The 24,195-nt window shown below is 37.9% G+C and overlaps 1 protein-coding gene across 2 annotated transcripts in view; it reads right to left on the reverse strand.

The window, feature by feature from the left end:
* SLC25A21 (solute carrier family 25 member 21) overlaps positions 1 to 24,195 on the reverse strand; it is a 511,294-nt gene that overhangs the window by 148,698 nt on the left and 338,401 nt on the right. For both annotated transcript variants that reach the window (XM_030813695.1, XM_030813699.1), the window contains exon 3: positions 2,428 to 2,511. In XM_030813695.1, the coding sequence (XP_030669555.1) occupies positions 2,428 to 2,511 (84 nt within the window). The remainder of the gene's footprint in view (positions 1 to 2,427; positions 2,512 to 24,195) is intronic.

Consider the following 24,195-nt stretch of genomic DNA (forward strand, 5'->3'; position numbering starts at 1 on the left):
CTAAAAATACAATAACTAGCCAGGTGTGGTGGTGGGCATCTGTAATCCCAGCTACTTGGGAGGCTAGGGCAGGAGAATTGCTTGAACCCAGGAGGCAGAGGTTGCAGTGGGCGGAGATTGTGCCATTGCACTCCAGCCTGCGTAACAGAGTGAGAGTCCGTCTCAAAAAAACCCCCCAAAACAAAACAAAACAAAAAATGGCAGCATTTCCAATTAGTGAGTAAAGGATAGATTTTTCAGCAAGTGGTGTTTGGACAATTGACTGACCATTTCAAAATGAAATTTAATTTCTATATACCACATTGCACATTAAAAAATTATCAGCTGGATTAAAAATTGTAATGTAAAAAAATACCAGAAGAAAATGTTTATAATCTTGGGGTTAGAGAATTTTTTTAATGTGACATCATTAGATATCAGGATAGAAAAGACAGATAATATAAAATTACAATCTTTAAAAATCACAAATTTCTGAAAGGGTATAAGACACTATAGTTGTAAGACAAACGACAAGATGGAAAAATTGTTTACAATCTACATAATAGTCAAAGGATTAGTATCTATAATACATAATACGTACCTACAAATTAATTTAAAAAATCTAATCTAAGAGAAATGGGTAAAGGACACAAAATAGGCAATTCACAAAAGAAATGATACCTAATGATATGAAAGTATGCTCAATTCCAGTAACATTCAAAGGAATACACTTAGGACAGTTCTATTTTTCATCTATCAGATGGTAAACAGGAGATACATATCAGTGACAGATATACCAAACAATGATTTATAATGTATTTCAGAGTGTGTGAAGAAATAAGAACTTTCAAATCTTAAGGGTATAAAATCAGTACATAGTTTTTGGAAGGTCATTTGTCAACATCTGTCATATAAAACATGCATATCATTTGATCCTGTAAGTCCATAGCTAGCAATGTACTTTATTGTACCAATATATTAAAACTATAAAAATATATAAAAGATATGTAAATATATATCAATATATACTATATATTAAAATAGATACACACAAATGTGCAAAGATAGTATGAAAATATTTATTGCACTATTGTTTATAATAGCAAGAATTTAGAAGCGACCTAAAGGTCTACCATAGAGATTCATTTAATAAATTGCCACATATAGATAAAATAAGTTACTATGCTGTTAAAGAGAATATACTGACATGGAAAGATATCCATAATACAAGTTTAACTGAAATAAGTGATTAGCAGAATAGTATTTATAGTGTAACCTGGCAAGACAGGTAGTGATCTACAGCAGTTAAGAGCATGGGCTTTAGGGTCAAGCAGACCTAGATTTGATTCCCCAGCTCCACTACTCAGCAGAAATGTGAAACTTACTAACTTCTCTGAGTCTTCTTTATCTGTCCAACTGGAATGGAACCCAACAGAACCTACATCATAAAGTTGTAAGAAGAATTCCTACTACATAATAGAAGCTAAATATATACTAGTTATTATTATTACTGTTACATTTTTGAAAGATTATTATTTTCAGCGAATTTTCTTATAAAAACAATTTCCAAAAGCAAATATAATATTCCTTGAAAATTATACTGGATAGTTAAAAAAATTTTTTTATTATACTTCAGATTCTGGGATACATGTGCAGAACATGCAGGTTTGTTACACAGGTGGACACATGCCATGGTGGTTTGCTGCACCCACCAACCAGTCAGCTACATTAGGTATTTCTCCTAATGCTATCCCTCCCCTAGCCCCTCGCTCCCAACAGACACATGCACACATATGTTTACTGGATACAGTTTTTAACTGAATCTACACACTGAAGATAATTTTAGCCTATGTAAACAAATATTCTATTTATGTGATCATTTAATAGATCAGATGATTAATTGGACGCATCAATTTTTTTTGTTTTAAAGACAGTCTTGCTGTCACCCAGGCTGGAGTGCAGTGGCACCATCCTAACTCACTGCAACTTCCACCTCTCAGGCTCAAACAATCCTCCCACCTAAGCCTCCCAAGTAGCTGGAACTACAGGTGTGAGTCACTGCTCCCAGCCTTGATGCATCAATTTTTGATACAGATCTGTTTTATTTGTATATTCATAAACTAGAGTGTGAACGGGGAATGAATTTGGACATTATAATTACAGTACCAAAATAAAGAACTATTGAGTTTAGAAACTTCAAACAGCCCTAGTGGCATAAATTAAGAATTGTCCTCTTGTCATTAAACTAGTCATTAATATCTTCTTGTAGTAGTTTCTATTATATATACATTCAGTTTTCAGTCACATTATTAGGAAAAACATAACAAAGTAGAAAGGTACCCTTTTAAGTATTTTGCCCCTAGGAAGACTAGGAAAATAAACCATTCGAAATGAGAAGACATGTTAAGTAGAAACATATTAAAATGGCTATACGAAGAATATACATACCCTTCCATTTGGAAAATCATTCGAAAGCTGTCTACCAAGCTTTTATAACTGTTTGGATCGGTTGCACATCTCTGAATCTGAAACCTAGAAGCAAAATCAAACCAAAAATTCTAAGTTAAAGATTTTGCCAAATGGCTTTTCTCATTTTTTAAAGTCTTAGCAACTCAGCTTTTCAGATTAATCTAGAATATTCTGCTTTAGTATGGATTTTATTCATTTATTAGCCTTATATAATCTTTACCTTATTTTCATAGTCGTTAAAATTATATTTCTCTGTAATTTAATGAAATCTACAGAAAAAAATGTATTTTCATCTATTTCTTAGCCAGGCAGATTTGCCCTGAGGCATTTGTGCTTTTTCCTTTTGTGAAAAGCATACACAGATATCGTAGATTGTTTTAATGTAGAATTCAGAATTCTGAAAATGCATATGAAAAAAGTCAGTAGTGCTATTTCTTAACTTAATAAGTGTTCCTTGATGGCAATTTAGTACAAAGGTTAAAAATACAGAGTAGCCTGAATCTACAAGGAACTGAAACAAATTTACAAGAAAATACCAAACAACCCCATCAAAAAGTGGGTGAAGAATATGAACAGACACTTCTCAAAAGAAGACATTTAAGCGGCCAACAAACAATGAAAAAATGCTCATCATCACTAGTCAATAGAGAAATGCAAATCAAAACCACAGTGAGGTACCATTTTATGCTAGTTAGAATGGCAACTAATTAAAAGTCAGGAAACAACAAATGCTGGTGAGGCTGTGGAGAAACAGGAATGCTTTTACACTGTTGGTGGGAGTGTAAATTAGTTCAACCATTGTGGAAGACAGTGTGGCGATTCCTCAAGGATCTAGAACCAGAAATACCATTTGACCCAGCAATCCCATTACTGGGTATATACCCAAAGGATTAGAAATCATTCTACTACAAAGACACAAGCACATGTGTGTTTACTGCAGCACTATTTACAATAGCAAAGACTTGGAACCAACCCAAATGTCCATCAATGATAGACTGGATTAAGAAAATGTGGCACATATACACCATGGAATACTATGCAGCAATAAAAAAGAATGAGTTCATGTCCCTTGCAGGCACATGGGTGAAGCTGGAAGCCATCATTCTCAGCAAACTAACACAGGAACGGAAAATCAAATACTGCATGTTCTCACTCATAAGTGGGAGTTGAACAATGAGAACACATGGACACAAGGAGGAAAACATCACACACCGGGGCCTGTCAGCGGCTGTGGGGCAAGGGGAGAGAAAGCATTAGGACAAATAACTAATGACTGTGGGGCTTAAAACCTGTAAGATGGGTTGATAGGTGCGGCAAACCACCATGGTGCATGTAAACCTATGCAATAAATCTGCACGTTCTGCATATGTATCCCAGAACTTAAAGTAAAAAAAAAAATACAGTGTAGCTAATAGGGCCTAATATTGATCCTGACTGTAAATTTGGAATTCATTCTGGCAGGCAGGAGTCTGCATTTGAAGCAAGAGGTGGGGTTTATATTGAGGTTGTATTACTCTACAGTTTACTATCACTACTCAGTAATGGAACAAGGTTGATAATTCTGGGTAGTTCAGGCTACCCGGATCTTCACAGAAGCATAGTGCCCTGCATATAATTAGAGCTCAATAAACATGTGCCCCATTTTTGAAAGGTAAATTCTTTTTTCTTCTTTTTGCATATGATCATGCATCTCTGAATTCTTAGCCCTCCAAATGTGGAAGGAAGTTTCCAGTACCAGGGTCTATCTTTTTGTTTTGTATTTGCTCTGCAGTTTGTTTTTAAAGAGGTTTGTAACAAGTACTCTCATTTCTCCCATACCTGAGTTGTTCTCTATACTTTGGGTTCTTTACCCTGTCTATTCCTTGTGCTTTACTTTATTGTTCCTGTTGTAAGTTAGGGCTCTTGTTCCTTCTGTGGGAGGGAATTCCCTCCACAATTTTACCTGCTTTTTAAAAAGAACTTTTCAAAAACACTTCTGATATTATTTAGTTCAAAATGCTTTTCTTAGATTTGGCTTGATGATATGAACACAACGTCTACTTCTAGTAATAACATATTTTATAGTTCTAGGCCTCACAGAATTATGCTACAAACTGACACGTATCAGACAGAAGAATGAGTGTACTGCTTTGACTGAAGCAGTTGGGCATATGGCCAGAGTGAGTGTGGTATAATACTGAAAAGCAAAGCAAGGCTGGAATTACATTTAGTTTTGTAGAGTGGAAAGTTGCTAGATGTGTTTGTGAAGAAGTACTGAACAGTACTGTGAAGAATTTTGTGAACAGTACTGTTCAGAGAAGTGGGAGTTCAGTCTTCCAGCAGAGATCTTTGCAATAAAAATCTCTAAATGAATATCTATTGACCAATTGGATGGATTAGAAAGGGAATATGGCAGGGAGAACAGTTAGGAAGGAGATACAACAGTCTGGGTGAGAAATAATGATGCTAGAATATAAATAAAGGCAACAGGAATATAACAGAAGGGGCAAGCTTGTTGGGTAGTCCTTTTTCTCCTTAATTTTTTAAAATGACACATTTAACATATTCTCCTCTTTATTTTGGGGGGGGGACAGGGGCTTGCTCTGTCCCCAGGGTGGAGTGCAGTGGTGTGATCACAGCTCATTGCATCTTCAAACTCCTAGGCTCAAGTTCAAAGGATCTTCCCACCTCAGCCTCCCGAGCTGGGACTACAGGCATGCACCATCATGCCTAGCTAATTTTTAAAATTTTTTTTGTAGAGGTGGCGTCTCCCCTTCTTGCCCAGGCTGGTATGGAACTTCTGGGTTCAAGCAATCCTCCCGCCTCGGTCTCCCAAAGTGTTGGGATTGCAGGCATGAGCCACTACTCCTAGACAACAAATAACTTTGAAACATACAGAGCAATTTCCAAAATATGACTTTGGTTCAGTTCAAATAAGAATCTTCATTTCTGTATTTGCATATTTGTAACCTATATTCATTGCTGAGTATAAAATCCTTTCTTACATCTAGTGGGAAAAACCAAGACTCTTCTCTAACTGTTCTTTTAAAAAAGTATTCAAAATAGTTTTATATATTATAAAAGTATTATATAAGCATAGATGCTTTTCATAATATCAGTAATAAGCTTTAATTAAGTTCATTTATCTCAGCAAATTTCTTTCTAGATGCATTTTCCCGAATTACCAAATATTTTCTTAATGTGTGCCATATGATTTAGGATGCTACAGGTTTTACAAAAACCCAGAGTATTACCTTCAACCTCAAGAAGCACAAGAAAGAAAAAAAATAACAATATAAGAGGAAATATGCAAAATGTGAAGTAGCATCGACACTGGGTTGTCCAGGTGTTCACGAGGGGGGCAATTACTGCTCTCTGCAGAGGGTCAGCAAGGGTTTCAGCGAAGAGAAGGATCTGAGCTGACTCCTCGTGGGAGTTAGAGAGTAAATCAGGAGGAAGCATGCCAGTTGGGGAGATGACAGGAACAATGGCCAGTGAGGGAAAGCTGTCTTTTCTAACAGGGAAGCAAACACCACAGCCGCCTACCCCGTGTTTCCTTTGGGAAAATGTTACAGTACCCTGCTTGCTGCATGCACTTGGTTGCTCAGGGTGCACGGAGACCTGAAGTGGTTTGGTAGAAGGTATACAGGAGCTAAAGTCAAAGCCCAGTATAAAGCACTTGACCTTTTCTGCTGCTCAGCTCAGCACTTCAGCTACCTCCGGATGGCCATTGCACAACTGCATGGCCCTGGTTCAAGATGGGTCTGTGAACAAGTCAGCAGATGGGCCAGGCAAGCATGTCCTATGTCTAGATATTCAGCCTTAGCCTTTCCTTTCCTTCTGTGGTCACAGACCTCAGCTTTGCCTATGATGTCTGCATGCTCAGGTAATTCCCAGGTGGGTTTTCCGACAGCTTCTGCAAACGTGAATACAGAATATGATGATTTCACAAGTCTAGGCACTTCACTCACTAGTTGCAATTTCTTTTTCTCTTTCCAGAAGCAAATAGATAATATTTCCAATCTATTGTTCATTCACTTAATAAGAGTTCTTGAATACAACTATTTATTATACACTCTACTATTTGGGGGCTTACAAAGAAATAAGAAAAAGCCCTGTCTTACAGAAGCTTTCAGTAAGGTGAAAGAGATGTGCAAATAGATGATTACCACACACAAAAACTATTGTTTACAAATAGTGTTTCGGAGTATCAGATGTTTAGAAATAGTGTTTCAAGAGTATCAGATGCTAGTATCTTATTGGGGATGATCGGCTATTTATGGGTGGGAAATAGTACTTTGCAGAGACAATGGAAGGGAAAGGGAGGGGGAAAATAAAGAAAGACTATATTGGGGCTACATATCTGCAATTAAACTTTACCCACAGATTTTAGAACAGGCAACAAGAAAGGGCAGTCCGTGAAATCCTTGAGGAGTGCTTCATTTAGGAGCTGACTGTCTGATGAGTGACGCTGATTTAATTACAACCAGGAGCGGCAACATCAAAATAACATTACAAGAGCAGAGTCCATAAACTGTGTTGCATGAGCAATGCAAAAGCATGGGCAGGCATGGTAACTACTAACGCCCCAGTAAAGCCTCCTTTCCATTCTTAACTATGCTAAAGCTGCGAGACCCCATTACACAGGCTAAGGTAAGAACAGTTGTCTCTTCTACTGTGTATCTCACATACATCATGTCTACATTTTGCAGAGAAAGCACTTGCAGTATTTGGTTGCAGTATTTTGTTCCATTATACATGACTTATTCTGATCACAGAGTTATCAGTTCTTCTCAGGAATCTGTTTCAAGTTGATATAATTATAGTGCATTTTGGTCAATCATGTAAAACAGCAATTTCCTTCTTCCTCTGCTCTACATTTCAGCAACTTAAAAGGTTTCTCTCTTGGATTGAAGCTTTACATCAGCATGTTCCAAGGCTGCATTTTCTGCTAACAAATTGTCTCTATGCTCAGAGAGACAATTTTCCAGTTACGTAATACAACCCCTTGTAAAATTACAAAGGCAAAGCCACACCACTCTTGATTGCATTTAGAAGAAAGGGTTGGACTTCTCCATTGTCCTAATAAAAGCAGCTTAAATACATCTGGAATATCCATCTGAGTAACTTCTTTTATTAGAATGGAAACTTGCTGCCACACGGACAGAGTGGACAATGAAGTAACACTTGGGACATATTTGGTGCTTAACATCCGATCACAATCACACACAAGAGAAAGGAATGTGGCTCAAACCCTAGGCTACATTGCAAAGGAGCCAGATACCTGTCTGCCACTGTGCTCATAGCCAAAGGACTGCACACACTTAACAAATGGGAGGAAACAGGCCCTGTCATTCACCAGCCACAATACTGAGTGAGGTACTGTGGTAGCCACCAGGGTAAGGAAGGGCTTCTCAATGTTCCCAAACAAATGTACGAGCATATTTTTTAGACAAAAAATGTTTGCACTAATTGAAGCATTTTTTTTTCTAAATTAGCTGAGAGTCATGACTGCAGCATTTTGCACTGTCTTCATTGTGTGCTCAGTGATATTCTATTTTAAACTAGTCTGTGACTCGGTCTCAGCAGAGATATGCCACTTCCACTTGTTTGAGTACTTCTGAAGATATGGCCAAAAGAAAGGTATGTCTGTAACAAATAAAATGGCTTTGCTGCCTTAAAAGTCTCAAGACAAGGGTGTTTGAAAATTCTAAAATCTCAAATTTATGCAGTGCCTTTATTTCCAAAGTAATTTTATATCTATCATCTTCTTAACAAATACTGAACGAGTCTATTCTGGGGAGTGGAGGCTTTAGAAATAAATTTGTACACTATACACTATATATGCATATATAGTATATATACATATACAACTTATATATTATACATTTGGTGCAAAAGTAATCGTGGTTTTGGCCATTACTTTTAATGGTGCCTAACACCCAATCTTTTAATGGCCAAAACCGCAATTACTTTTGCACCAACCTAATATAACTTATATATTCCTATCTTTATATGAATATGCAGTAATTGAATTGCAAAGGGTTGGATTGGGGTAGATGATAGGATTTGTCCTGAGGCTACATTTGCATAGCGCACACTCTGCTTTTTAGTTAGATCATAACGATTATTCGGCATGCTTTGGGAGAGGGAACTGATGGAGACTGGCAGTGGGAAGCCATTCCAAGCCACCCCTTTGGCACTGCCACCAATCCCTAAGCAAATCAGTGAGATAGGTAAAGAGCATTTCTGACATCATCCCTGGATCACTTCTTAGTTCAGTAGTGTTCCTGTGCTCTCTTCTGCCTTCTCCTATTCAGCTCTGCTTTTGGAAACACATTCACATCCATCATTCATCCTTATTGTGACTTTTACTTTAATGTGCCATCCGTCAAAATGTGTCCTCTCTTATAGGGATTTCAGCCATCAAAAAGGAGATAAGAAGTTGTTTTTGTTTAGGATGAAAATGCAGGGCATCCTTACCACCAAAGCCAGCCCTAAGTGCCACTTTTCTCCCCTTCACTGGCAATTTACGCCACAAAGCACTAGGCTATATAATAATTCCACCTTTGTGTCAAAGGAGGGGAAGCACTTTGAGGAACTGAGACACAGACTGGGAGCCACCGGTTATAATTCCAGTGCTGCCACTGACTCACAGTGTAAACTGGTGAGATTTGTAATTTAATCCCTCTGCCTTTTTCCTCAGCAATAAAATGGGACAATTTGATTTGAGGGAGAGCAGCACACAGACTTAATATTTGAGTTTGTTAGCCATAAGAGAGAATAGACCTTGCCTTTTGTATTCTAAAGGCCCCAAATTCCATCCTTTCTAGAGGTGGGAGACTGCTAGAAAAAGTTGTATACTGATAATGAGTGGTGATGAGCCTAATGAAACTCCCTGCAGAGATTTCTGTGAATGTGCTATGAACAAAGATTATTAGTAATTACCTGAATATGACATGTGTTCCTCAATAAACACTTGAGAAGCCCACTAATGAATCAGAGATTAACAGACTAAAGGTTTGCAATTACAGAACACATTAAAAGGATAACTGTAGGAAGATTAAATAAATAAAGATTTTAATTCACTGTAATTAGCCTTTCTTACTGAAATTAGATGTTGCTCCTACAGAGTATGTTTGCTTTCTTATGAGTTGGCTGAGCATAGCCAAAGTCAGACCAAACATGCAAAGACATGTCTGAGGTTTTGAAACTTATGTGTACACACCGACCTCACCAACTCTGGGCAAAGACCCTAGAAAGCACATCTTCAGAAGAATTCCCACCATGTATGTTTGCTTCCCATTTTCTGAAAAATCACCACCCAAGAGAAGAAATAGCACCTTCCTACAGGAGATAACCACTGGGGACTGTGCCTTTCTCTTTCCCTCTGGAAAGAGCACATCAGATGGTGGAAAGATGACACTGCTGGTTTTGAAGATAGTTTTTTTTAAGCAAGTACTGAGCAGGGTGGGGTGGGGGATGGCTTCCTTCTAACATTTCTCTATGTCCATAGCTTTACTCTTCCAAGTTGAAGTATCTTGTAATGTGAATGGTAGTTTTTAAAAAAATTTAGCTGTGGGTATTTTGTTTTCACTTCAGATTAAATATAATAATAATCTACACTGGCTGGGTGTGGTGGCTCGCACCTGTAATCCTAGCACTTTGGGAGGCCGAGGCAGGTGGATTACTTAAAGTCAGGAGTTCAAGACTAGCCTGGCCAACATGGTGAAACTCTAGCTCTACTAAAAATACAAAAATTAGCCGGGCATGGTGGCAGACACCTGTTATCCCAGCTACTCAGGAAGCTGAGGCAGGAGAATCACTTGAACCCAGGACATGGAGGTTGCAGTGAGCAGAGATGGTGCCACTGCTCTCCAGCCTGGATGACAGAGCGAGATTCTGTCTCAAAAACAAAATAGAACACCAAACCAAAACAAAAAAAAATAATAGTAATAACTACGTAACATTGCCTTAGCACTGACTGAGCTCAACAGGGCCTCTAATCATGTTCGAAGGGTGTGGTTTATAGTTCCAGATATGAATTTTCGTCTCAGCATTTACTGAGCTCCCCATCCGTACAAGGAACAAGGTTAAGGGTTTGCGAGCCCCAAAGATGAATAACACCCAGGTCTTGCCCTATAGAAGAGAACAAACCAAGGTGTGGGACAGGAGATGTTAGTAATTAACTATAAAACAAGGTAGAATATGCATGTTAAGTAGAGATTCTAGGAACTTGGTTCACCTGCAATGTAAGCATTGCCTTTGCTTGTTGCTTTCACATTCTAGGCCTGGCATCAATTAACACTCCAAAATAATGCTAACAAGTCCACCGGGGTCATGGAGTTTGGCTCTGCCCAAGCAGTGATCACTAACTGAAGTTCAAAATTAGTACTCATACATATTTGGCTGCTTATCAAATTATTCTAAAAATCTAGGGAAAGATAGATACTTTTCCTGATTATTGCTTAGTCATTTCCACAGGACACAGAAACCTATACCCGGTTAAAATTAAGATGTTCTCTGCCTGTTTAAAATCTATATGTCTTTATTAGATGTAGGTGGGCAGAGCTATGCATTGGCTTAACATTTATATACTGTAAAGGAGACCAATAAATGTCTCTATGTTATTATAAAACAGTTTATAATTTGAAAAAATATGTAACCTGGAGTGCTCAGTCAGCCTAGATAATTACTACAGATAAAGTAACAACATCTTGGCAAGGCCACAAAGACAAGGAAAATCTTCTGTGCTATGTAATTTTGAACATGTTTTTTAACAGAGCCTCAAAAATACTATCTCTCTGAAATATCAGATCAACGCTGATAGCCTGAATATACTTTAAGTAATTTCCTGTGATCCCAGACACATCTAATTGCAGTTCCTTTCACAAGCCAAGGAGATTTAAAGACTGATATTTTGTGTCTGTACACTTTACAATTCAGTCTTACAGTACACTTAAATATCCTATAAATAGTTCATCATTTTGCCAACCACAGATTTCACTACAATAAACATTTACTTACATATCCTTCATGAGTATGGTGAAATAGATCTAGTTTTGTACATCTTTCACAATTACAAGACATATGGTATTTCTAGTATTTGGAATCTATGTAAAATTTGACATTGTGAAATGAATTGTGATAAGCGAGTTTATTCCACCATCTGGCACAAGTTCTTCTACTTGTTTATATTACTTATGGGATAATAACTAACTACACTGACAATATAATTCTAAAATTTATTTTAATGACAATATGCTAGTTAACAAGTCAGAGGCAAATGATCATTAGAGATTACAACCTAAATCTAATAATGTTAAACCACAAGTAATAAAATAGGCTAATTAACATAGCTGTATAATTAAAATGCTCCAAGCATAAACTGGTCTCCATTAAACAAAAGCTTGACTAGCATAACTTTCAATTATTTTGCTTTGTAAAATACATGTCACATCATAAAACTATGCTTAATATCAGATTATAGTGCTACCACTCTTTGAATATATATATGTATGTATGTATACACATATTTAAACTTCATATTTAATGCTAACAAATGGCTTCACATCCACATGCCCTTACTATATTGTCCCACCTGCACTGACCTAGGCTGGACATTACAGTGGTTAATTACCATGAAACCAACTCATATTTGGGAAATGGAAGGATGAATCAAAGAGTGGAAATAGAACCCATTATCAAGGTAATGAGAATACAGAGGATCACACCAACCTCAGCAATCAACTATTAAAATTACAAAATCAAGACAAGTATCACAGTTTTCCTGCATTTTCCAAGTAATTACAGTTTTAAAAATTTGACCCCCCAACCCAAAAAAGTTACCTGTGCATCTTCTCTCTCCAATCCTCCCAAGCAACCCCCTTGAGTCCACAAGCTTTTCCTGTATTCACTCACTAGCATCTAGTGCCTAGTGAGTAAGAAGCACAAAACACCATCCTTACCTGTTGAACCTTAGCTCATTGTTCAGGATGAGACTGAAGTTCTTGGTTTCTAGCTTTCATAACGGATTTCCAGAACAGGGAATTTGAAGGTAGTTAAATCTGCTAGAACCCTCTCACTGGCCCTGGGAACTGAGCCACTCTACAGAAAGTATGCACTAGAGAACAGGAGCCGGGGCCCAGTGAAGGAGTCTGTTGGAGAATATGGCGTCTCTGGAGACCTAATATACTATTCCATTTTATTTTAAATGATCAAGTGTACCTACTGTATAGCTTATTTAGCACTGATATGGATGCTTTTCAATAACATCAAAGAAAGAAAGATGAAAAGAATGTGGGTTGCTTTGCATTCACAAGCATAATTGCTTATACTAGGAAAAAACTGGGGAAATGGAGATAGTAAGCTTGGCTAATAAGGAAGAAAATATGCTTATTCTTATCATAGTTGAGGAAAATTTCAAGGGAGGTTTTTATTTTTATATCAAGATCGACCTCACATGTTACCTGGATTTGGATTGGTTGTCACCAGTTTCAAATGAGGACACAATTTTCGAAAGCAAAATTTCATGGATGGATCGAATCCCAAACTGACAAACAAATGGTAGTCACACTGCTTACTTTTATATCATTTTCAACGTTGAGAGCATTGTTACATATATAATCTATCCCAGTGTGTCATCTAGTTTCACAGTTTCCTTATGTTTGTAGGATTAACATCACTTAGAAAAGAAAAAGTGCCAGTTTGGAGCTAAAAGGGCACCGGGCTAGAGGAAGCAGTTTTCTGCTTCCAGTGGCACTGTACTAAAAATTTCATCTCTAGTTCAGTGAGTGACCAGTAAAAGTGCTACTCTGACCTCAAGCTTTTTCATTAGTAAAAAGAGAATCACTTATATAGCCCCCAGCTGACAATGAAGTTTATCTCTGGAATCCTTAAAAAAAAAAAAAAAGCCCTCAGTGAACTGTGACGGGGAGAGAGAGCCAGCCTTCCAAGAAGCTGTGTCCATTTAATTCGATTCCTCACTGCCAGGGGTATAGACTATGAATGGAGAGAGATCTTCCCTTAGGGGAGAAGAGACGGACATCTTTGTAGGAGGTTTTAGATGCAGGTAGATGGACATCTTTGTAGGAGGTTTTAGATGTAGGTCTCTTTGGAGAGCAAAAGACGTCATGTGATCTCATGTGATCTCTTTTAACCTTCTCTTCATAGCTAACTGCATTGATACATTCTGGACAACAACAATAAAAGATCTGTCTATATTCATCTATTCCATGGGGCTTACTTATTTCCAAGTGTTTAAGTGCGTACTGAATGCCTGAGGAATATCATCAAGGCCAGTATAAACTAATGAGCTCTGTAGCTTCTCTTTCTCTCTCTTTCATCATCTCTTCCTCTTTCTCTTAACTAAATGCCTTTAATAATAAACATTCCATTATGTCATGAATGCATACTCAAAAGAGACCCAGTGGAAGGGTGTGGTTTCATCATTATCATCAAATTACATGTTAAAAATAATTAAAAATCACTTAGAATACTGGCAACAGAAGAGATGCATGAATTAATCCAACCTAGTAGCAGGTCCAACTTGTCCATAGAACTTGAACAAGAAAACTATGCTTCACTAATTAACAAATGTTTAATAAAACCAACTCATATGTTTGGCAGTATTATAGGCAGGTGCTTTGCTGGGTTGCAAAAAACACTACAAGACAGTCCAAGTCATTTAATTTTGGAAAATGCTGACTTTAGCTAGCAACTTTTACGCAAATGTAACTTTGCATTTTAAAACATAATTACCTTTAAAAAATAACTCTCTGTTCTACAAATTGAGATCTAGATAATTGGGTGTCATGGGAAACCTAGGTTTCCTAAAATACTAAAAATTAAACATAATGCATGCTTTTGAAATGGGACCCAAGTTAGAAATCTACAGTGAATATATAAGAATTAAATCTCCTCCTTTAAATTTCTGCTGGGGTGAATTGTCATATCTAATGAAACTCCCCTCATTCTCATTCAACGAATCCTCCTGAAATTTAAGTAGGCAGATTAGAGTTAAACATTTGGAATTTCAGTCACTCCCAAGTAATACCTTATTATTGGGTATAAAAGAGCAAAAAGTGTTCTCAAATAGTGGAGTTTACAGATAATTCAAGCTAACTAACATTCATTGAATGCCTACTCTGTACTGGGCACCTAAGTGTTAAACTCTGCTTTACTAAGACACCAACCCTCTCACAGAAGTTTGCACTACAATACGAGACAAACATGTAGCATTCAAACATGAATAACAGGCAAGTCTTCCCAGGTTTGTCTTATTCTTGCTTGCCTCATTGAATAGTACACAAGGAGCCCAATGTAGCATTTTTGGGATCAGTGGGGACCTCTTGAATGGGAATTAGCCTCCTGTTCTGTTACGCAGTGTTCTCCTCCAGCTTGGCAAGGCTTGGGCAGGCGAGTCCCTACACTAATTGCCTCACATTGCTTTTCTGGTTGTTTCCCTGTATGGTTTTGTGCTGTTTTCTCTCTTTTTGCTAGGCAGTGAGGTCTCATTTCTTGCCCATCAGTGTGTCTGCTTCTAAGCCACTCTCCCTGCTCTGGGCGCCTCCTCCCACTCTTTCTCAGCCACATTCCTCCTATGTGCTTTAATTCACCACTCGAAATCAGCAGTGGACTAAGGACCAGAGAACCTGGCTTGATTATGGCTCCTCGTGAGGGCCCGAGGGGCCACACCATGAGTGAAGTCCACGAATATTAGTGTCTGGCCTTTGCAACATCCGTATGGGCTGTTCACAGATCATTTTTGTATGTGTTCTGTTTCTCATTTCCACGTCAGAGAGTTGAGGTTCAAAGATGAGTGGCCTCTGGCTAAGTTCCAACATTCCCTGAGAATGGGCTGTCCTGGGGGCAGGAGGAGTCATAACGGCCTCCATTTTCCTGTAGCGTTCTCTCCCATAGGCCCAGGTGGTCACTCTCAGGTATAGCCCCTCATGCGCCATCAATGAATGGCTTGTGGCTATGTGCGCCTTTCCCTTCTGGATTCCTCTCCTCTAAGGGCTTAATAGTGTTCCCCGAAGCCAAACAAGATCTAATCACAACTTTGGATGAGGATGGGGATGAGGACGAGGACGAGGATGAGGACGATGACACAAAACACAGCTGACGCCAGCCTGAATGATTCCCTCTTCCTTTTGTTCCCCTGTTTGTTTTGTGGATTGTGTTTCTGTTTGCTTCTTCAAATAAAATGCCCTTCTGTGCTTTTTATGTTTGTTTCTCACTTCTGCATTACGGACTATGTGGTATGTGTCTGTTATTTAGATTTTCATAGATGTATGTTTAGTTTGACTATTTGACAAAAGTATGAAAATGTCTGCTGAAAAACCTTTATATTTTCAGAATTCAGACCGAATCACTGTGGTTTTTCTGTTGGCCCTGGTGGTAATGCACTATCCCTTTTGGTGGAAGAAAAGAGAAAGAAAGAAAAAACCACCATAAAGTGTTCTGCTTCCCAGTACAAATGCTTTTGGGCCTACTAAGCCCACTCTTACTCATGTGCATTAGGTCAAATTCTGGCTGAAATCATGGGACAGCTGCAACTTCATACTTTGAAATCTCAAAAAAATCTTGATATACTCTCTAGGGTAGTTGGCAAATCTTTCCTTTTTTGTGTTTTAATTTTCTTTAATATAGACAATTTTTGAAATAAGGCAAGGGAAGAAATGAGTACCTTCAGTGGTGAAATCAGTATATTCACAACTTTAAATATGTAATGCCAAGATAACTTTCTACAGTGAAGATTGGTTCAAATAAGTATTTGTTAGTGGTATTACTTGTGTCAGGTTAGGCTTCAGTTAACTATTAAGATAGTTAAAAGGTTATGAAAATAACATGGTGTATACAATAAATATATACAATTTTTGTTAATAATAAATGTAAAAAAAGCTACGTGGTTTCTGAAAATGTTTTTAAAATTTACCACAGATAAGTAAGTATACAGTTGAAGATACCACACTTTTAGATTTTAGAGCAATACAGGAAAAACAATTTCAAATCCCAAGTTGAAACATTCTGGAAAGTTAAAGGCACAAGATGACTTTTTTGTTACATTGCAAAACCTTATCCTAAATGAATGTGGCTTCATGCCTTCATCAAGGGATTTGGTGGCTAGGACAGATGTGTCTCAAGGTGACTCACATTAAGGCAGAGGTGGTTTATGTCAGTGATCATGTGTGGCAATGTGAGGTCTTCTGGGACCATGTGAGGTCTTCTGGAACTGGGACTGAGGCATGGAAATCCATGAGGAACTATGCAGATGGGATCAACTGTCCACTAAAACCTCCTGCTCCCTTTTTGTCGTATAAAGTTGATTCTAGAAGACATGCACCCAGCTAGATACATCCAGGGATACTCCCAGCTCCCTGTACATCCAGGGATAGCTCATGTGACTAGCTCTTGTCAGTGGAATATAAGCAGAAGTGACATGTACCACTTCCAGACTGAGGCTTTTAAGAAGTAATTGGCACTTCTTTGTTTTCTTTTTTGTTTCATCTGCAAGATACACCTTACGAGACACATCTCACATCAAGACTGTATCACTCACAAGATGGAAGCAGAGGGTTCCAAAGCCCTAGTGGGTACAGAGACACAGATGGGAGGAGCCTGGATCCCTAAATCGCACACTGAGGAAAACCGCCTACCATCCAGGAAAACCTGTGTTGTACTATTGTAGAAGTGACTCTACTTCTACGGGTTACATTGCTGAAACTTGGGGATTTTTTGTTACTGCATTGGGTGTGCCTTAACTGATACAAGGATTGGGATTGTACTGTGACTCTGCCTCTCTACGAGTCCTCTTTAAAGATGGTTCCTCCTGGTCCTTGTTCTTCCTGCTCCCTCATCACACTGACTTTGATAGACTGATGCCAAGTCTTGGTGTACTATGGTGCAAACCTAGTGCCTACCACTTACTCCTTTCTGTACCACATGTGCCAAATATCTTTAATCAGCTCTTCCAGATCCACTCTCTACCCCTTTCTTTGTTTTGTTTATTTGCTTAAGAGAGGGTCTCACTATGTCCCCCAGGTTGGAGTGGAGTGGTGAAATCTCACCTCACTGCAACCTCCACCTCATGGGCTCAAACGATTCTCATGCTTCATCTGCCTGAGTAGCTGGGACTACACGCGCCCACCACACCCGGCTAGTTTTTTTAGTTTAGTAGAGATGGGGTTTCACCATTTTGGCCAGGCTGGTCTTGAACTCCCAAACTCAAGTGATCCAGCCACATCTCCCTCCCAAGGTGCTGGGATTACAGGTGTGAGCCACCGCACCCGGTCACTCTCTACCCCTTTCTACGCTGTTCCTTCCCCTGAGAGGTGATTTGAATTGATTGCCTCAAAAGACTCCTGTGTTATCCTACTTCCAGCTGAATTTGGTTAATGAAGATCCCTGGCAGGTGACAAGAGGCAGGAGAATGGGTTTGGCATATTTATTCATATGGTTCCTTCCCACAAGGCTTCCTCAGGCTTGCTGGCTCTGTCAACAGGAGTTCACTGTTCCTATCAAGGAGCCTTCTCAAAGATAGAGTTTTCATCTTTGAAGTTTTGGTCACCTTCTCCTTCACACATGCCTTGGAGTGACAGCTCTGCCTCCTGGTGCTGGTAGCCCCAGGATCCTGAGTTATTCCTTGTGGTTTTCTTTCACCCTGCTCACACCTTTGCATTTAACTCATGTATAAACTGTCTTCAATTTATCCTACTTTTGGAGTGCCATCTGTTTCTCTCACTGCAAAACCGTATCACAGTTACAATTCTCTAGGAGGTTATCCTTGGGTTATCCATGGTCAGCTCCCTTAACCATGTCCAGGAGATAAGGACAGAGATAGCCATGTCCAGGAGATAAGGACATCACACAAATGTGCTACCAAGCCCAACCCCTTCAGCAGAGGCTGAGTGGTGGCGGCTTGCCAAGGAGGACACTTGCAGACACTTCAAAACAAGTGGTGTACAAATAGTACACCTTCATATTTTCTGGTAAAACTTTCCCTCTTTTCACTCCTCCTCGGCTAGATGACTGATGTCCGCTGTTGCATTTTTTTTTTTTTCTGGTGGATTGCTTCACCACTGAGAGAGCTGACTACTGCTTTCTACACGACTGTGTATTGTGACCAGTGCATATTTCTAGTACAACACCACGCAGAATCCAAGTTATTACATTTAAAAATGAAAATGTTCGTAAAAACAATAAGAGAGAAACCATAGAAATAACCACAGAATCAGATTTTCACCGCATTACTTCTTAGGCAGAAAAAAATCTTTGTACCAAACGAATTCATTAGCTATGCCATAGAGTATTGCATCCAAAGAACTAATCACAATTTTCTCTTTCACATTTTTTAAAGATCGTTCAGATTTGTTTTACTGGCATTAGTTCACAGCAAAAGATGCTATCTAAGTACCCATCTGGATGAGAAATTATTATTACTCCACACATCCCATCACTGTTATTCAGTGTGAAAAGTGCCTCATTCGCGAAGTGGGGAGGGTTCAGTAAATTGTCTAACCTAAGGTGTAACAAAGATTGTATGAATATCCAGGGACAGAATCCAAACATTCCATTTTAAGGGCTTTTTTTTTTCTCTAATTATTGTTTCCCACTACACTACTAAGTCTTTCGTGATTACACATGTATCCTTTTTCTTTCTTCAGGGAAAGGGGTACTAGAAAGCAATCATATTCCTCTCTCTGGAAAAAGACAAAGTGGGAGAAAATATCTATTTTCACTCTACTTAGTTTTAAGTTTAAGTTGCATGTTGTATGTAAACTGTCATTAAGTTTGAGTAACAAGATACTTATTTTTCAAAATTAATATATTCCTGCTGCCCTTCACCACACATAGAAACCCACATCATCCCCTCCTCAATATTCCATATTATCAATTTCATGGCTTGGGATATAGAAAAGCTTAGATTTACTAGGACTTCATCATGGGATTCAAAGTGGCTGAGGGTTATCTTTTTTTAAAAGTCATAGGTTGATCAAATGGCCCCAGTTTCCCCTCTCTCTTAGCTCCCTGCCAAACCCAGCACACACACTTACATAGCTAAAATCAGGGAAATAAGTGTGCTTAGAAATCAGGCTAAGGCCTGATTTTATTTACCCAGATTTCTAGCAGATCTGTAGATAGCAATTTATATTTGTTTTATCATGTTTTTCCTAAACAATGACTACATACAAAATATCATTAAAATAGCACTAGAGCTTTGAGTAAAATCCATAAAAATTTAAGACTGCACTGTCCAATATGGCAGTCACTAGCCACAGGTGGCTATCAAGCAGTTATGTGGCAAGAGCAGCTGAGGAAATGGATTTATTTCATTTTATTTTAATTTGATTTAAATTTAAGAACTAAAGAAGGATAAAGTATTTTTCCACTAAACATAACTTCATTGTTTTTCTAGGACTACATTTTACTTAATCACTGCATCCTGTAAGACATTGTATTGTAGGAAGCTGTACTTTGTACTTTTAAAAATGTGGCTATTAGCAAATGTAAAACTATATGTATGATTCACATTATATTTCTACTGAAAAGTTCTCGTTGAAAAGCTCTTTGAGGCTAAAATGCTAGTATTTCTGTATATAGCTGTACCCAGATATATGTAGCATTATGAGGGTATATGGGGAGACTTCTCTAGTACATAGAGTAGGTATAAAAATTAGGGAAGAATCCTGAATTTCCAAATCCAGTTCTCCTCATATAAACTTGGTGACTGTACAGTCCCACATTACTTCAGTTATTAATACAAGTTTAAAATAAAAAAGGCTCCACAGCAAGATAATTTTATTATGACAGCTTGGAACTGAAAAGATCAAAATGATTCCTTTGCTATTTCTTCAAACATTCTTTTATAAGATGCATCAAACCTTAGAATGAAGACGTCATGCCCACAAATCTAGCAAACTGTTCTAAGAAATCGAAAATGGAGTCTGCTGAATTAAATTTCAAACCAAATTAGGAACATGGAAAAGACTCTTAAATATACAACATTCTTTTCCTTCGAGCTATTTTAGTCACAGCTGAAAAGATCAGTGTAGTCTGTTCCAAGCATAAAATTTTAGAAAGATCAATACATAGATATGCTCAAGTCATTTCCCTGCATGTGCCTTTGTTAGTTTAATAAAAGTGAAATAGAATCTTCCAAACATAAGGGACTGTCAGTATAGTCTTAAAGAAAACCAAATCCTTCAGTGGAAAACAGAAATGGCCGGTTTCTTAGGACAGTACCAGAGAGAAGCTGGAGCTGTTTATGGAAAGAGACAGTGACTTGAAAATCACCACCAGAGTATAGTGGAAATCAAAAAGTATGTTTTTCTTCCAAATCAACCTAATGATTCTACAAAATAATATATATATATCTTCATTATAATGAGTTATGAGTTATAACAATGATTTGAGATCTTCCCATATAAACTTTATGCCTCTTTGTTTTTCCCTGGACAGGACAAGAGACAAAAACTGGAAAGTTTGGGTCATATGGATCATGGCAGCACTGCAATGTCTGGAATTTTCTCATAAATATCCTATTGCTTTGAGGCTCAAGGGCCTGACTAAAACAGCAGGGACAATCTTTTTTGCACTTTTATGGTTGTAGAGGGATTTTCAAGAGTTAAAACAATTTTCCATAATATTCCATATTAACTTAATGAATCTGAAGTGTGGTTGTTACACCTTTTCATGCTTTCTGCAGGCTGATGATTTGGAAGTAACTAGAAAAACAAACAAGATTATAAACAAATGCCAACAGGAAGACATTCTTGGGTACTCAAAAGAATCTACTTTGCGACAGAATTTTATTGCCTGTTTGCAGCTTTATGCCTTTTTAAGATTATTTTTTAAACACTATAAATGACTGTTTCTACCCTTGTGAAAATTATCACTTCAAAGGGACATCTTTTAGCACTCTCTATAATGACCCAAACAAATCTCAGAAAACAAAGTGGATTCCACCCTTTTTCGTGATTAAGCAATAAAGAATATTGTATCAGAATCTATTTGCACTTCATTAAAATAAATTGTCATTGTTTATCAGCATTTAAATAATTTCATTTTGCTTAAAATTGGAAAAAAAACTGGATTTCATTAAGAGGTAAAACTTCCACAGAAGTTCATTATGGTTAAATTTTCAGTCTATCTATAAAGTGCATAGCAAGCTATATCAGGCATTAAGGATACCAAAAAGAGGATACACCAGGAAGTTTAAAAATCAGAGGTAATGAGAAGGGAATTCAAAGTAAATACACAGCACTATTAAAATAAATTCTATATATATACACACAGAGAGAAAATAAACAAACGCTTAGAGGACATAGGATATACCAACTAAATTGATGGACGATAGAATAGATGGGGTTAAATGGAGAAAACTAATTTGAAGCAGTTCCCTTGTGATGCCAGGAAGGGCAGCTTCTGGGGCAGTGAGCAAGGTGCTCCCTGGGTGGAGGGGAAGTTCAACCAGCACAGGAAAGGGCCTTGTTAGAGAGCTTTAAAAGGAGAGATGTGTACCTCAGTCAGGGCTGATAACCTTTTTCTAAGAACTAAACTTGTGATCTTTAAATGCTTAGGAATAATGTTCTAGAAGTTTAGAAAAAATGTACCTGCAGATTCAAACAGAAGTAAGTACCTAAATAACAGGCCAAAATAAGAGTAAATTATCAAATAGTTGATGTGTATCTACTTAGGAAAGGGCACTGGCTTCTACTGAACTTGGCTCTGTGAGGAGAAAATTGTGCCAGACCAATTTAATTTCCTCTCCCAGTAGAGGGACAGGTTATGTCAACCAACAGGAAGCAATAGTAAAAAAGAATGTTACAATAGGTCAGCGATGAGAAAACCAAAATCTGGAATGCAAATTTGATAAGGGATTTCACAAGGTAAGGATATATGCAGGTATAGCTGTGCTTCTTCTAAAAATCCAGCTTCCCCTATTGAAAAATTACTGAAACTTGTGTCAGGTAGATAGCAAAGCAGTAGGTAGACATCTAAGAAATGTGCATGTGCTGGATTAAAACAGAAAATCAGATATATTGCCTAAATTCAGGAGACTCTTGATTTCTTTGAAATATCTAGAAATAAAAAATTCTGTAAATTCTAGTGTACACCTATCCCCTACCTTTGGACCTTTTGGTCATCTGTCTCACGACCATCTTTTAAAGTGCTATAAGTGAAGGCGTGGATGAATTTTGTAACAGTGCAGCAAAGGGAAATAATAGTAACCTAAGAATATAGTAAAAATAAGTCATCACGATGCATATAAATAAAACATGACTAGCAAGAAGATCACTAATATTCTAAACTGCAATTAGGTAAACTGCAAAGACCTCTTGTATATTGGGGGGAAAATTGACTTTCCATCAGGCAAAGTTTTATTGCTTTTTCACATCTTTTTATCTTTTCCTAGGATTAAGTTCTGGAATATGGTAGAAATAAAAAGGCTTTGGAGTCAGACAGACCTGGGTTCAAATCCTGGCTATGCCACCTACCTACTGCATGAACTTGGGCAGGAAATTTAAGCCTTTCTGTTTATCTGAAAAAATAATACCTACTTTGCCATTTGCAATGAGGATTAAATGAAACAATGTGTATAAAATACTTGGTACGTGGATTTCTCAGTAAATATTGGCTCCCTTCCACACCTTTCTCAATCCTGACCTCTCTCCCCACTTCTCCCTCCCAACTGCCCTTACACTTTGGAAATAAAGATACAAGAAAAGCCTAAGAATAAAGCCCTGTCTTGTGAAACAGGAAAAGGGACACAGCCTCACTTCCTTTTACTCTTGTTAAAGGTTTTCTGACTCTACAAGGAGCCATTCACACTGGTTTGACATTCTCATGGTGCTTCCCAGTTTTTCCATGTCCAATGTCAATGAGATCAACGAAAGGGCCTTTCTGTCAAGTGACATTAAAAGAAAAATCTTTTCCTAGATATATTAGGTGAAGAAGAGCATAAACACAAGGATGATCACCAACAAATGGTAACCCTATTAATGCCTAAAAAATAGGCATCCCACCATGTCAGGTTTACAACTGCAAACGTGAAGTGGGAAATCAGACTTTTTGTTCTTATAGATTTGTCCAGTTTTCTAAAGTAAACAAAAATCAATTTCCTAGCATGGCCTATAACATCTCGATAACAATTTAGCACCCATGCATAAAGAAAGAGTCAGGGATTATAAAATCACTTAGAATGCATTATTTCTAGACTGAGCAGACATAAGTCTTTGAGGATTAATTTCATGCTGAGGGTTAAATTTCACTTTCACGATAGGCTAACCATTGCCTGAGGCTGCACAGATAATGAACCTGCCAAGGGATTAGCAAGGAAACACTTGTGTTATTATAAAGTGGGTACACTTCCCTTTCTAACCAAGTTCATCCTACATGACATTAACAAATTACTCCCTCTCTCTGCCCACATTTCAATATAATGTGAGCCAGCAAGTGACCCTGAACCAATAGGACACGAGATAAGATCTTCTCAGTGCATGAATGGCTATTAAACTTGTCTGAGAGAGCTGGACCTCCTGCAGGGAAACACAAGGCATTTTATCTCCATAGGGCCCCTGCCTGGGCTGCAGAAACCTTTCATTGGTCATAAAGCTTCTAAATGGCCACAAAGCCAGGAGGTAAGGAAGTCTTAACACAAACATTTAGCCCACAGAAGAGGCACTCTCCCCAAAACACAAAGGATACAATTCATTTTTTACAGACATACAAGGACCCTAATATCTTCTAAATAAGAACTTAAAT

This window comes from Nomascus leucogenys, chromosome 1a (assembly GCF_006542625.1).
Source record: "Nomascus leucogenys isolate Asia chromosome 1a, Asia_NLE_v1, whole genome shotgun sequence".
Taxonomy (NCBI): Eukaryota; Metazoa; Chordata; class Mammalia; order Primates; family Hylobatidae; genus Nomascus; species Nomascus leucogenys.